Source organism: Giraffa tippelskirchi, chromosome 4, assembly GCF_054371585.1.
Source record: "Giraffa tippelskirchi isolate mGirTip1 chromosome 4, T2T-mGirTip1v1.2.pri, whole genome shotgun sequence".
In the NCBI taxonomy this organism is placed as follows: Eukaryota; Metazoa; Chordata; class Mammalia; order Artiodactyla; family Giraffidae; genus Giraffa; species Giraffa tippelskirchi.
In genome coordinates, this window is record NC_137278.1 from 179,826,612 (window position 1) to 179,841,625 (window position 15,014).

The following is a 15,014-nucleotide window of genomic DNA, read 5'->3' on the forward strand; positions in this document are numbered from 1 at the left end:
AATTATGGCTCTGACTTGTAAAAGCATTCACTCTGAAAATTAACAGAGAAACAAACAGGAACACAGAACAGTAACCAAAAAACTAAGAATAATAGAACAGCCAAAGAAAATTTCCAGTATGTAAAAATGTCCAGCTTGTCTTTCTTCTACTGCAGACTAATCTACACATGGCCAAAGGTCTTTAGGGAGTTCTGTTTCCTAACACTGCAGGAATTTTCTCATTCCATCTCAGATGTCTGCTTTCTCCCCTCTTTCTGTTATACGGGGTCTCAAGCAAATGACACAGGATAGCTTCAAACACAGTACTATCCACCCCAGTAATTTCTTTTCTGTTTGTAGTGAAGGTCAGAGGTGTCCTTCTCTTGCAAAAGACATAATGCAAACCTCAGGGTTCTTATATCCTTAGGATACTCTCAATTTCTTCTCCTGTCTCATTAGCACATGAGGAGAAAAGCTGCTAAAAAACTTACATTTAGTTTACCGATTTACATTTGTTTATACTTCAAATTAAATGGTTAGATAGTATCACCGACTTAATAGCAAACTCTGGGAGCTAGAGGACAGAGGAGCCTGGCATGCTGCAGTCCACGGGGTCACAAAGAGTCAGACACAACTTTGCAACTGAATGACAACGAAAATACTTCAGATTGTCAGGAGAATAATGAAAGCATCTTCATTTATGTATCTAGTATTCTCACAGGATTTCTCAAGAGTAACTGATCCATCCTTAGTGAACTGTACCCCTTATTGCCACCTATTGCCATCATTATCATCAATGATGAATAATGCTGAGAGTAGCTACCACAGATAAAATTTGTTAGGTGTGCCCTAACCAAGGAGGAAGGGGTGAGGCAGGATTGAAGCCCCTTCTTGCCTGGGTGTGCTTCCACACTGAGTTGAGAGAGGCTCCATTCAATCTTATATTTGTGCCTAACACCATGGGCAGAGCCCATATTCAGGTTTCTAATAACTCTTTTTCATACTCCTTTAATCCATGGCTACTCACACTTGTTCCCAAGGGGCACTAGTGTTCCATAAGCTGTAGAGAGCAAGCGTTTGACTGTAATATTGAATGATTGCCTTTACCCTGTTTGCAAAGGAAAAATGTTAATGGATCACATATTCTCAATTCAAATTTTTTCTCCAATCATTTTTTACAAGTCCTTGTCTCCAGACACCACTTTCCTGCTTAAGGGTGCCAGTAGATTAGAGAAGAAAATGAAATTGCAAATTCCTATGAAGAGGAAATCTCAAAACCAATCATTTGTTCTTGGCTGAACACTTTGTTGGGTGATATATTTTATTTTAAGATGTGTGAGCTGGTAGTTGTGAGTTTATATGGTATCCAAATAATATAGGTGCATTTCTTTTTGCTAGTAAAATATATATAAAACTAGTGTGTAGAGGAAGTAAAAATGTATTGACTTGTATTTTTGAAAATATTTAACAAAGAAAATGTTGTTCTGCAAATAAGAGCATATGTTCTGGATCTCTGCCCTTCTGAACAAGTCTGAGATGCCCTGTCTCAGAATAGATATTTTATTCCTCCAAAGAACATGGATAGAAATGATTCATGGATAAAGGCTGAGCCTCAGTACATGTACTTGTTTATTTTACATGTAATTACATGTATCTATGTAGTTATTTATGAACTGTTGCTGAAACTGATATGAATGTTTGAGGATTCAAGCCATTGTTTGACATTTTGTATCGCATAAACAAATCTGAGTTCTTAGTGTTGGCAATAGAATTTTGTGATTGGGAAGGGACATGAAGGTATTCAGAGCAAAATATCTGAAACTTGAACCTCCCAATAACTGTCCTCTCCTTTGAACACCTCCAGTAGGACCTTCACGTGACCCTGAGTTCAAGGTGAAATAATAGCATCTCTGTTCAAGGTTGTGTTATTTACATGTGGATCTGTGTGAAGGAAATGAAGCAATACAGCACATTTTTAGACTAACAAGATGCTTTACAATAGGAATTTGTACTATAATATGAGTGCAAATGTGAAAGTGTATCCCTATGTATACAAATTCCTTGAATCGTAGATAGTGGAGCATGTCATGTTTTAAATTGTAATCTTCAATTACATGATACTCAATTTGGAAATTTCCATCCATGGCATGAGAGGGGAAGTAAATTCTCTTTATATATACTACCTTCATTCACACAAGATATTTTATTTATATTACTGATTTAATCAAAATCTCCTACTGTGCAAATGTTCTCCATATGGGGAAACAGAAGACCAGAGTGCATAAAGCCAGTTCTTTGTGTCTTTCAACTTTTAAAAAATTATGGACATATAATGTTTTGCCTATTTTTTTTTAGATTACAGAATATGGTATTTTTTTTCTTAATCAAGGTAAAAGCTCACAATATAAAACTCAGTTATCATCATCTTATTTTGCCCTATATATACTCTTTCAATTTCTCATGCAAAATTCTGATGTCTTCCCAATAGAGGATATGGCCAAAGAGAAATGACACAGAGTCTGGACGATGGGAGAGAGTGATCTGAGACCATAGCAAAGAGAAAGATCAGGACTGAGCTGGTTCAGGGGCAGAGAAGTAGTTAGGCAGTTACTATGGGAGCAGTTAGGAAGCTATTGGACAGGAATTACAGCAGAGAAACAGGGAGTAGAGTGAAGGGGATTTTGTAAGAAATGGATGTGAGACCAAATCCTGGCTCAGCCATCCAGTGGCCATATAACCTTGGAAGAGGTTTTCATCTCTCTGGACTGCCACTTCCTCAAATAGGGAGACTCCTATCTTCCAGAGCTGTGGTGAAAGGACCTGTGTGAGGCTGGTGAACCTCATAAACAGTGTTTTTGCTTTTCCCTTTCAGCTCTAACTTGACTCTGTCCTTCCTGAATTAGAGACAGCCATGATGATGATGTTATCAATGTAAGGAGTCTGTTGTTATTATTGTTCAGTTGCCCAGTCGTGTCTGACTCTTTGCGACTCCATGGACTGCAGGACGCCAGGCTTCCCTGTCCTTCACTGTCTCCCGAAGCTTGCCCAAGCTCATGTCCATTGCATCGGTGATGCCATCCAGCCATCTCATCCTCTGACACCCTCTTCTCTTTTCGCCCTCAATCTTTCCCAACATCAGGGACTTTCCCAATGAGTCAGCTGTTCACATCAGGTGACTGAAGTTTCAGTATCAGTCCTTCCAATGAATTCAGAATCTACACAGCCCCAAATGACCCTCTCTTTTCACTACAGAGAATTTCAAAATTTATAGAAAAAATAAACAAAATGTATAACAAACCTCCGTGTACCCATTACCTAGTTTCAACAATTACAAGTCACTGCCAATCTTTTTCATCCACAACTCCATCCACTCCCTACTTTCTGCATTATTTTGAAGCAAATCTAGACATCATATCATTTTATCTACAGTGTTTCAAGATGTATCTCTAAACAAGGAATCTTTTTTTAAAAATATGGTCATAATACCATTGTTGGTTGTTTTGTTGCTGAGTTGTGTCTGACTCTTTTGCAACCCCATGGACTCTAGCCCACCAAGCTCCTCTATCCATGGGATTCCCCAGGCAAGAATACTGGAATGGGTTGCCATTTTTCTTCTCTACATAATACCATAATACACCTTAAATATTTAACAGTTACTCCTTAATGTTATTAAGTATCCAGTGTACTTAAATTTCCAATGTCTTTTGCATTTTTTAGTTTGCTTGAATTCACATATAAGTTATATCCACAAATTACACAGGTTGTCTTTTAAATATCTTAATCTATTAGCTAACGTGCTCTTCTGTTCTCTGTATTTTATGTAAATGAGAAGATTCATCAGATTCATGTTGATTTTGTTATTGTTGTTGCTACTGTTATTACCTATGTCAGATAAGTTATATCACATGAACACACCAAGTGGTGTTGCCTTTGATGATGTAATTTTTCCAGCTGATGAACAACTTTTGGAAAAGATCTGAACAAACCAATCTATAATCTTCCCTCAATATAAATAATGCATAGTTACTTCCTGGAAATTTTGGTAAATATTAAAATGTACAAAAATATTTTTGACTTATATGTAATATGGAGTTGGGCTTTAGGCTCAGATAATTATAAATTATTTTTCATCTCCGTGAATGTCTGGCAAGTCAGATGGTACATGAGAAAATTCTTTTCCAAGGAGGATTATCTGCCACCTTCTAGAAAGTCTAACATTTCAGGATCCTGTCCACTAAATGCCAGTAGCACCCCACCAAATCTTTATGACTACTATTAATGTCCCTTCATGGGATTTCCTGGTGGGTCAGATGGCAAACAATCTGCCTGCAATGTGGGAGACCCAGGTTCAGTCCCTGGAAGATCCTCTGGAGAAGGGAATGGCTACCCCACTGGAATATTCTTGCCTGGAGAATTCCATGGACAGAGGAGCCTGAACAATGTCCCCTCATATTCACAAAATTCCCTGTGATTCACTTCATTTCCTGTTGAAAACTATTGGCTTAGTTTGAGAAGCAGCAAAAGAGGAAATTGATTTTAATTGCATATACGCTCTAGCTTGGGAAGTAGATAAAGAAAACGTCTTATGTGGGGAATAATTATTGAAACCGTCACAATTTTAAAGCTTTTCAACACTTTTCTCCATTGGCAGAATCTTGTTTCTCCAAACAATATTGGAAAATGTGAATAGGTTTTCTGATAAAACAAATGATATCATAATGACATCATGGAAATATATGTAGTTCAAGTACAAAATTGTTTAATAGCTAGGAAACCATCCCCATAGGAAGATGTAAGGAAACTGGGATGATGGCAAAAAATAGTAAATTCATTTTAATTCTTTTCTGAACATAAATATAAATTTATAAATCTCTTTGTGCTGATATAATTGGCCTATAAGTCTAATAAGGAATTTCCCTTCATCTCTGAGATGAAGAAAATATAGTCAAATGTTTGCTCTCCTCAAGTTTACTTGTATCATTATGTGATATACTTCTTGCCTTTTTCTTTTATTAAAACAGTTACTTTCTTCATTGTCCTTTGTATTGATATTTAAATACTGTTCATCATTCCAAGATGGAAGCCATTTTCTAATCTAAATTAGAAGATATTTTATCATTATTCCTTAAGGCAGGAATTGTTTGTTCATTGTACCTTGAGGGTTCCTGGTAATAGTAAATGCTTGTTTAAATATCTATTGAATGAACTTACTCATCCAGTAATCGTCATTAATATATCTTATTACTATGCACAGTTATGTACTTTCATGTATGTTAATTGTATCCCCATGCCATTATTATTTTGACACATTATATGTGGATCTTTCACTCAAGGTAGAATCTTAGCTAAGTGATCTCTTTTTTTTTTTTTATTTTTTTATTTTTTAGTGATCTCTTGTAAATCATATTGCTGGAATAACTAGGAGAAGAATTTAGAACTCCTGGCTTTGGTTTCATTATTTCTACCAATAGGTTTCTTTTTGCCTCAACATATACAAGTTTTCTGTTTGTGCTGTCTAGTTGTTGCCATGTCTTCAAAAAGCATTTGTCAAAACAAATGAACCAACCCCCTCCCCCAGAACAGTGAGTAACTCCCCCCAAATTTGCATACTAGCTGTAACACTCAGAAATTCAAAATAACAGAACAAACATTTTGATGACAGAATTTGCCTGGTAGGAGAAATGGCTCTCTTAAAAGCAAGTTACTGTTATTTGATGTGTGCGAACTGCAAAGCAGGTGCAACATTAACACAGTAATTGTTCAGAGGCTGGAACTTTGTAACTATGGAGACATTACCTCATAGTGTTCTAACAGGCAGTGTCCGCCAGATGTGAAAGTTGTAATCATAAAGGTAGCTTTGCTGGGTTACCGCTGTGTCTCTTGAGTTGCTTCCAGTGAGTGCTACACACCTTCATCTTGATTTAACATTCTTAGCCAGTATCAGTATTGGCTATGTTGGTACTTACACATTCATATTAGAATCCTGGCATCAGCTTGGTGAAGAAATCATGATGTCTGGAGAGTGCTTTAAGGTAGTTAGATTAACAAGTGAGGTCACTCGAAAAAGAAAATCTGCCTTGAATCTCAGTTCTCTTCATTGTCTAATGCCATAATTTATTTTTCCAGAAAAGAAAAGAGTCTTGTCTTCCAGCCAGTGTGAGAGGCGCAGAAACCATTCAGGAAATGTCGGTGTTCCTGCAGAGTGGAGTCCATGAGCTAGAAGATAAGATGGAGACTCAAACACAGTAAGAAAGTCACAAATGAGATTCAGAGGATGAGGATGGAGCATTTGACCTTTTGTTTCAAAACAGCTATAAAATAGTGAGAACTAGAATCGAGTCTACAAATTTCTTAAAATTAATGATAACATACTACAGTTTCCTCAACCACTGTTTTATAATGTCTAGTCCCTGAGTAATAGCAAAATTCACCTAGACAGATCTCCATCATATCAGACCTGGTAGAGTTTCCAAAACTCATATCTAAACATGTTAAAGTAATTGGCAGACAGTTTCTTTAAAACTACTTTACTAACAGATAACTGCTGGAGAATTTTGGTTTAGGAAATGTCTAGGAGGATGTTAAAATTACAGCTCTCTGTTTTTACTACTAATGTAAATCATTTTATCAACTAAAGCATCAGCATTTGTTTTCCAATGTTTTGTTAAAAAATGATCTTTATGAAAAACAACCGTATATTAATGCATATATATGGAATCTAGAAAGATGGTACTGATGAATCTATTTGCAGGGCAGCAATGGAGACGCAGACATAGAGACCAGTCATGTGGACACAGTGGGGGAAGGCAAGGGAGGGATGAATTGAAAGAGTAACATGGAAACACGTAGATTACCATGTGTAAAACAGATAGCCAGTGGGAATTTGCTGTATGACACAGGGAGCTCAAACCTGGTGCTCTGCGACAACCTAGAGAGCTGAGAGGGAGGGGACATATGTATATCTATGGCTGATTCATGATGATGTATGGCAGAAACTAACATAATATTGTAAAGCAATTATCCTCCAATTAAAAATTTAGGGAGGTGGGAGGGGGGTTCTGGAAGGGGAAAACATGTGCACCCATGGTGGATTCATGTCAGTGTATGGCAAAACAAATACAATATTGTAAAGTTAAAAAATAGATAAATAAACTAACTTAAAATTAAAAAAATTTTTTTAATGATCTTTAATATTGAATATACACAATTTAAAGCTAATGTTACTTTGGACCTGGATATCCTGTGTCTACTGATCAGTTCAAGTCCATTTTTAAAATGTTTGTTCTTAGAGGTCATCTGAGAAATATTAATAACTGTTGTCAGTATGACCAAAGCCGCATTGAAATAACATTGAAATGCTGGAATTGAACATTTATAACTACCTCTGCTTTAGTGTTAATTAGTTACAGAGGAAGCAAAATACCAAGTAAGGGCTTGGAAAATTCCACATGAGAAAGGGAAACCTAACCACGCACCAGGAAGAAAGTCTCTCATCTTCCAAACGGAGTCTAATAGGTCTGCGAGGGCAGGGTTCAGACAGTGGGCTGCTCCATGCTCATCTCTTCCTGAAATGTTTTAGCTTTTCCAACAGTGCATGCTGCCATTAGAAACTTCTTGTTCGGCTACAAAAACAAGAACCCCCCTGTGGCCCTAGACCAGATTTCTTTGATCACAACATTTGCAAAAGCTCACTGGGAATCTTTCATGGAATTAAATTTATTTGGAAATGCAATTGTTTTACCAAAGGAAGAAAAAAAATCGGAGCTTATAAAATGAACATACTGAAAAGATATAGTCAGTTGTCTTTAATGAAACCCAGATGTAAGGAACTTTGAAAGAGAAAGGTCCTTTTCCTGCTTATTCTAGACAGTGTCAGGGAAAAATTATGTCATATGATCTGTCTCATTTTAGACAGAGATGAAATGTTTGCGATTTGACAATAGACCTCTGTAGTCTCCTTTTCATTACCACCCCTGTCATACTCAAGAGGGTGTCTTTATGGGTCAGAGCTTCTTTGATGAAAGATGAGTGGTTGGGAAGTCAGTAGAATAGCATGTGCTGAAGCTTTCTAAGTACTGCACAGTAATAATGCAGGCTTTCCAGGTGTCACTAGTGGTAAAGAACCCACCTGCCAGTACAGGAGATACAAGAGACACGGGTTTGATCCCTGGGTTGGGAAGATCCCCTGGAGAAGGGCATGGCAACCCACTCCAATATTCTTGCATAGACAATCTGGTGGACAGAGGAGCCTGGCAGGCTACAGTCCATAGGGTAGCACAGAGTTGGACACGACTGAAGCAACTTAGCATGCACAGTAATAATGCAGCTGCCAATGCCATTTAATTCTTTTTAAAAATTGCCTGAGATATCTGTGCCTTGTGAGAGGGACACTTGGAGAAGTCTGCTTTTGAGTAGAAAGCTCTTCAGATATATAACATTTCTGATGAAGGAGCTTACCAATTATAGAATAAAACAATTGTGACTACCTTTTGGTAAACAAAGAGACTGAGAGGAGCACCAGAAAGATGGCAGATTAGGAAGTTACAGGCCATTGCTCCCTTACAGAAAGATTTGGAAAAACAAAAACAAAACAGGACTGGCTCAAATAACATTTTGGGAACTCTGGAAGATGAGATCAAAATAGAGATGGTGCATAGAGGCAAAAACACTCAGTTCATAATTTATAGACATGTGGCCCCCAGGAAGGGGGGGCTTAGGCTGGCCATGAATCTGGTTTTTCAGAGCTAAAGAATGGGACTCCGGGACCTTGCATTAAAAACATACACATTCACATGGATTGCTCTGAGGTTACTGAGAAGAGCCTCAATGTGAGTCATAAAATGCAGTTGTCATAAGCCTTTTCACAAGCTACTCCATCAAAATATAGTTTTACTGATATAATATCTGTATTGTGGTTTAGGGACTTTGTTCAAATCAATGCATACTATGTTTTTATATTTATAAAAAAAGAAAACAATACTCTTTATTCATAGTAAGATTTACTTGCAAAAATAATGCCTGAAAAGTAAGTCTTTCTTCTCTCTTTTGTGCTATTCCCTTCAGCATCCACACACACACATACACAAATACACACACATTTACACATGTGAGCTATATTTGTAGTTATTAATTTGTAGCATGTATTTGAAAGCATACATTAACTGTAGAATCTTTATAAATGCAAGACATTTAAACATCAAGAGAAATTAAAAGGAAAAGGTATAGTAAACAATGATGTATTAAACAGAAATGATAATCATGTTTTTTCATGTTAACGGAAAGGGGAGATATAATACGTGATGAAAGTGGGATGGGTGAATTTAATTCAGATGACCATTATATCTACTACTGTGGGCAAGAATCCCTTAGAAGTAATGGAGTAGCCATCATAGTCAACAAAAGAGTCCAAAATCCAGTACTTGGGTGTAACCTCAAAAATGACACAATGATCTCTGTTCGTTTCCAAGGCAAACCATTCCATATCACAGTAATCCAAGTCTATGCCCCAACCACTAATGCCGAAGAAGCTGAAGTTGAACAGTTGTATGATGAACTACAAGACCTTCTAGAACTAATACCAAAAAAAGATGTCCTTTTCATCATACTGGACTAAAATGCAAAAGTAGGAAGTCAAGAGATACCTGGAAAACAGGCAAGTTTGGCATTGGAGTACAACATAAGCAGGGCAAAGGCTAACAGAGTTTTGCCAAGAGAACGCACTGGTCATAGCAAACACCCTCTTCCAACAACACAAGAGACAGCCCTACACATGGACATCACCAGATGGTTAATACCAAAATCAGATTGATTATATTCTTTGCAGCTGAAGATGGAGAAGCTCTCTACAGTCAGCAAAAAAAAAAGACCAGGAGTTGACTGTGGCTCAGATCATGAACTCTTTATTGCCAAATTCAGAATTAAATTGAAGAAAGTAGGGAAAGCTACTAGACCATTCAGGTATGCCCTAAATCACATCCCTTATGATTATACAGTGGAAGTGACAAATAGATTCAAGGGATTAGGTCTGATAGAGTGCCTGAAGAACTATGGATGAAGGTTCATGACATTGTACAGGAGGCAGTGATCAAGACTATCCCCAAGAAAAAGAAATGCAAAAAGGCAAAAGGTAGTCTGAGGAGGCCTTACAAATAGCTGAAAAAAAGAAGAGAAGCTAAAGGCAAAGGAGAAAAGGAAAGATATAACCATCTAAATGCAGACTTCCAAAGAATAGCAAGGAGAGATAAGAAAGCCTTCCTCAGTGATCAGTGAATGCAAAGAAACAGAGAAAAACAATAGAAAGGGAAAGACTAGAGATATTTTCAAGAAAATTAGAGATACCAAGGGAACATTTCACGCAAGGTGGGCACAATAAAGGACAGAGACTCTATGGGCCTAAAAGAAACAAGAGATTAAGAAGAGGTGGTAGGAATACACAGAAGAACTATACAAAAAAGATCTTCATGACCCAGATAACCACTATGGTGTGATCACTCACCTAGAGCCAGACATCCTGGAGTCCAAAGTCAGGTGGCCCTTAGGAAACATGATACAAGCAAAGCTAGTGGAGGTAATTGAATTTGAGCTGAGCTGTTTCTAGTTCTAAAAGATGATGCTGTTAAAGTGCTGCACTCAATATGCAAGCAAATTTGGAAAATGCAGCAGTGGCCACAGGACTGGAAATGATCAGTTTTCATTCCAATCCCAAAGAAAGGCAATGCCAAAGAATACTCAAACTACCACACAATTACACTCATCTCACACTCTAGGGAAGTAATGCTCAAATGTCTCCAAACAAGGCTTCAACAGTATGTGAACCGAGAAATTCCAGATGTTCAATCTGGGTTTAGAAAAGGCAGAGGAACCAGAGATCAAATTGCCAACATCCGTTGGATCATCAAAAAAGCAAGAGAGTTCTAGAAAAACATCTACTTCTGCTTTATTGGCTATGCCAAAGCCTTTGGCTGTGTGGACCACACAAACTGAAAATTCTTCAAGAGATGGGAATACCAGACCACCTGACCTGCCTCCTGAGAAATCTGTATGCAGGTCAAGAAGCAATAGTTAGAACCGGACATGGAACAACGGACTGGTTCTTCATTCGGAAAGGAGTATGTCAAGGCTGTATATTGTCACCCTGCTTATTTAACGTATATGCAGAGTACATCATGAGAAACGCTGGGCTGGATGAAGCACAAGCTGGAATCAAGATTGCCAGGAGAAATATCAAAACCTCAGATATGCAGATGACACCACCCTTATAGCAGAAAGCAAAGAGGAACTGAAGAGCCTCTTGATGAAAGTGAAAGAGGAGAGTGAAAAAGTTGGCTTAAAATTCAACATTCAAAAACCTAAGATCATGGCATCTGTTCCCATCACTTCATGGCAAATACATGGGAAAATAGTGGAAACAGTGACAGACTTGACTTTTTGGGGCTCCAAAAAAAATCACTACAGATGGTGACTGCAGCCATGAAATTAAAAGATGCTTGCTCCTTCGAAGAAAAGCTATGACCAACCTAGAAAGCATATTAAAAAGTAGAGACATTACTTTGCCAACAAAGGTCCTTCTAGTCAAAGCTATGGTTTTCCAGTAGTCATGTATGGATGTGAGAGTTGGACTATAAAGAAAGCTGAGCGCCAAAGAATTGATGCTTTTGAACTGTGGTGCTGGAGAAGGCTCTTGAGAGTCCCTTGGACTGCAAGGAGATCCAACCAGTCCATCCTAAAAGAAATCAGTCTTGAATATTCACTGGAAGGACTGATGCTGAAGCAGAAGCTCCAATATTGGCCACCTGATGGGAAGAACTGACTCACTGGAAAAGACCCTGATGCTGGGGAAGCTTGTAGTCAGGAGAAGAGGATGACAGAGGATAAGATAGCTGGATGGCATCAATGACTTGATGGACATGAGTTTGAGCAAGCTCCAGGAGTTGGTGATAGAGAGGGAAGCCTGGCATTCTGCAGTCCATGGGGTGGCAAAGAGTTGGCCACAACTGAGCAACTTAACTGAACTGAAAAGTGGGATATGAATGGTTTGCTGCTGCTACTGCTAAGTTGCTTCAGTCGTGTCCGACTCTGTGCAACCCCATAGACGGCAGCCCACCAGGCTCCCTGGGATTCTCCAGGCAAGAACAATGAAGTGGGTTGCCATTTCCTTCTCCAATGCATGAAAGTGAAAAGTGAAAGTGAATTTGCTCAGTTGTGTCCAACTCTTAGCGACTGCATGGACTACAGCCTACCAGGCTCCTCTGTCCATGGGATTTTCCAGGCAAGAGTACTGGAGTGGGTTGCCGTTGCCTTCTCCTATAAATGGTTTATAGAGTCTCAATTTTGAGTGAAAAAAAAAAGTCCTGGAAGGAAAAAATATTGAATCACTAGGTTGTACATATAAAACTAATATAATATTGGAAATCAATTGTATTTCAATTTAAACATTTTTAATAAAAATAAAAAGCCTGGAAGGAAATGGTAAAAATTTTAGTTGGTGGGATTGTAATAATTTTTATTTTCTCCTTTCAGGTTTTACACTTTCATAAAACTCTCTGAAATAGGAATTTATTGATTTTTAAGTAGAAAAAAGAAAAGCTTGACTTGATACTGAAATGTTTTATTCAGATTGTTAAAACTAAAAATATAAGATGCTGTTCTGTTAGATGCATAATACCATTGAAAAGCAAAATCTTGAGTAATAATGACAGTTAATGCTTCTTGTGTTCATAATCTATCATTTTGACTGTCTCACTTTGTTTATTATACTCATTTTTGTACACAGAATAGAAGACTCACAGGACGATTTCCCAAAGAAACTGCCATCTTTAGTACATTTCTTTCCAACATCGACAGATTCAGGTAGCACAACGCTGCCATGTTCACGGTCCTTATCTGATGAAATTCCTCTCAGTTACTGTCTGTCTAGCCCTCAAGTTAGTGGAGTAACTATATCGACAATTGGACCAAAACCTCTTAAACCTGCTCTAGTGACCCATTCCCACTCAGAAGACAGCTTGGGTAAGCAAAACACAGACTTTTTAAAAGTGATTTTAAGGCATATAGTTTGAGTCATTATATGCCTTGAAGCCAGAATGATGTTTTATCATTTGTCTTCCGTATCAGTCAGTTCAGTTCAGTCGATCAGTCGTGTCTGACTCTGCGACTCAATGGACTGCAGCACGCAAGGCCTCCCTGTCCATCACCAACTCCAAAAGTTTACTCAAACTCATATCCATCAAGTCGGTGATGCCATCCAGCCATCTCGTCCTCTGTCATCCTCTTCTCCTCCTGACTACAATCTTTCCCAGCATTAGGGTCTTTTCAAATGAGTCAGTTTTTCCCATTAGGTGGCCAAAGGACTAGAGTTTCAGCTTCAGCATCAGTCCTTCCAGTGAATATTCAGGACTGATTGCCTTTAGGATGGACTGGTTGGATCTCCTTGCTGTCCAAGGGACTCTCAAGAGTCTTCTCCAGCACCACAGTTCAAAAGCATCAATTCTTCAGCACTCAGCTTTCTTTATAGTCCAACTCTCACATCCATACATGACTACTGGAAAAACCATAGCTTTGACTAGAAGGACCTTTGTTGGCAAAGTAATGTCTCTGCTTTTCAATATGCTGTCTAGGTTGGTCATAGCTTTTCTTCGAAGGAGCAAGCATCTTTTAATTTCATGGCTGCGGTCACCATCTGTAGTGAATTTTTTGGAGCCCCAAAGAGTCAAGTCTGTCACTGTTTCCACTATTTTCCCATGTATTTGCCATGAAGTGATGGGAACAGATGCCATGATCTTAGGTTTTTGAATGTTGAATTTTAAGCCAACTTTTTCACTCTCCTCTTTCACTTTCATCAAGAGGCTCTTCAGTTCCTCTTTGCTTTCTGCTATAAGGGTGGTGTCATCTGCATATCTGAGGTTTTAATATTTCTCCTGGCAATCTTGATTCCAGCTTGTGCTTCATCCACCTGGTATTTCCCATTATGTACTCTGCATATACGTTAAATAAGCAGGGTGACAATATACAGCCTTGACATACTCCTTTCCGAATGAAGAACCAGTCCATTATTCCATGTCTGGTTCTAACTGTTGCTTCCTGACCTGCATACAGATTTCTCAAGAAACAGATCAGGTGGTCTGGTATTCCCATCTCTTTAAGAATTTTCCAGAATGTCTCCAGTATTCAGTTCAGTTCAGTTCAGTCACTCAGTCATGTCCAACTCTTTGTGACCCCATGAACTGCAGCATGCCAGGCCTCCCTGTCCATCACCAACTCCCGGAGTCCACCCAAACCCATGTCCATCGAGTTGGTGATGCCATCCAACCATCTCATCCTCTGTTGTCCCCTTCTCCTCCTGCCCTCAATCTTTCCCAGCATCAGGGTCTTTTCAAATGAGTCAGCTCTTCGCATCAGGTGGCCAAAGTATTGGAGTTTCAGCTTCAACATCAGTCCTTCCAATGAACACCCAGGACTGATCTCCTTTAGGATTGAATGGGTGGATCTCCTTGCAGTCCAAGGGACTCTCAAGAGTCTTCTCCAACACCACAGTTCAAAAGCATCAATTCTTCTGCACTCAGCTTTCTTTATAGTCCAACTCTCACATCCATACATGACCACTGGAAAAACCATAGCCTTGACTAGACGGACCTTTGTTGGCAAAGTAATGTCTCTGCTTTTTAATATGCTGTCTAGGTTGGTCATAACTTTCCTTGCAAGGAGTAAGCATCTTTTAATTTCTTTGCTGCGATCACCATCTGCAGTGATCTTGGAGTATACTCGTTTCTTAATGCCATATGCAGAATAATTTAACTATACTCACCATTGATTCTAGCACTGGGAGTCATATTCAGGTCACATAAATGTATGTGGCCAAATACCTCATCTCTGTGATTAAAATATCTCATGTTGTCATAATGGTTCATGGGTTGACCAATTAGATAATCTAGAATTGCTGGATAATTGAAAGTTTTGTTGTATGGCATTAACTCCCTTTCCTCTGAATGCCACCAGAAAGATTAACAATATTGTCCATTTGTGCTTTAGAACTATGG

General features: G+C 38.5%; 1 protein-coding gene across 7 annotated transcripts in view; it reads left to right on the forward strand.

The window, feature by feature from the left end:
• Positions 1-5,805: 5,805 nt before the first annotated feature.
• LMNTD1 (lamin tail domain containing 1) overlaps positions 5,806-15,014 on the forward strand; it is a 57,993-nt gene continuing 48,784 nt past the window's right edge. For 4 of the 7 annotated variants that reach the window (XR_014051654.1, XR_014051653.1, XM_081483720.1 and 1 more), the window contains exons 1-3: positions 5,806-6,011; positions 6,106-6,224; positions 12,752-12,987. Coding sequence is in view for 4 of the 7 variants with exons in the window: in XM_081483720.1 (XP_081339846.1) it covers positions 5,988-6,011; positions 6,106-6,224; positions 12,752-12,987 (379 nt within the window). In the remaining 3 variants the exon portion in view is untranslated. The remainder of the gene's footprint in view (positions 6,012-6,105; positions 6,225-12,751; positions 12,988-15,014) is intronic. The other 3 variants (XR_014051655.1, XM_081483722.1, XM_081483721.1) reach the window with 1 other exon arrangement.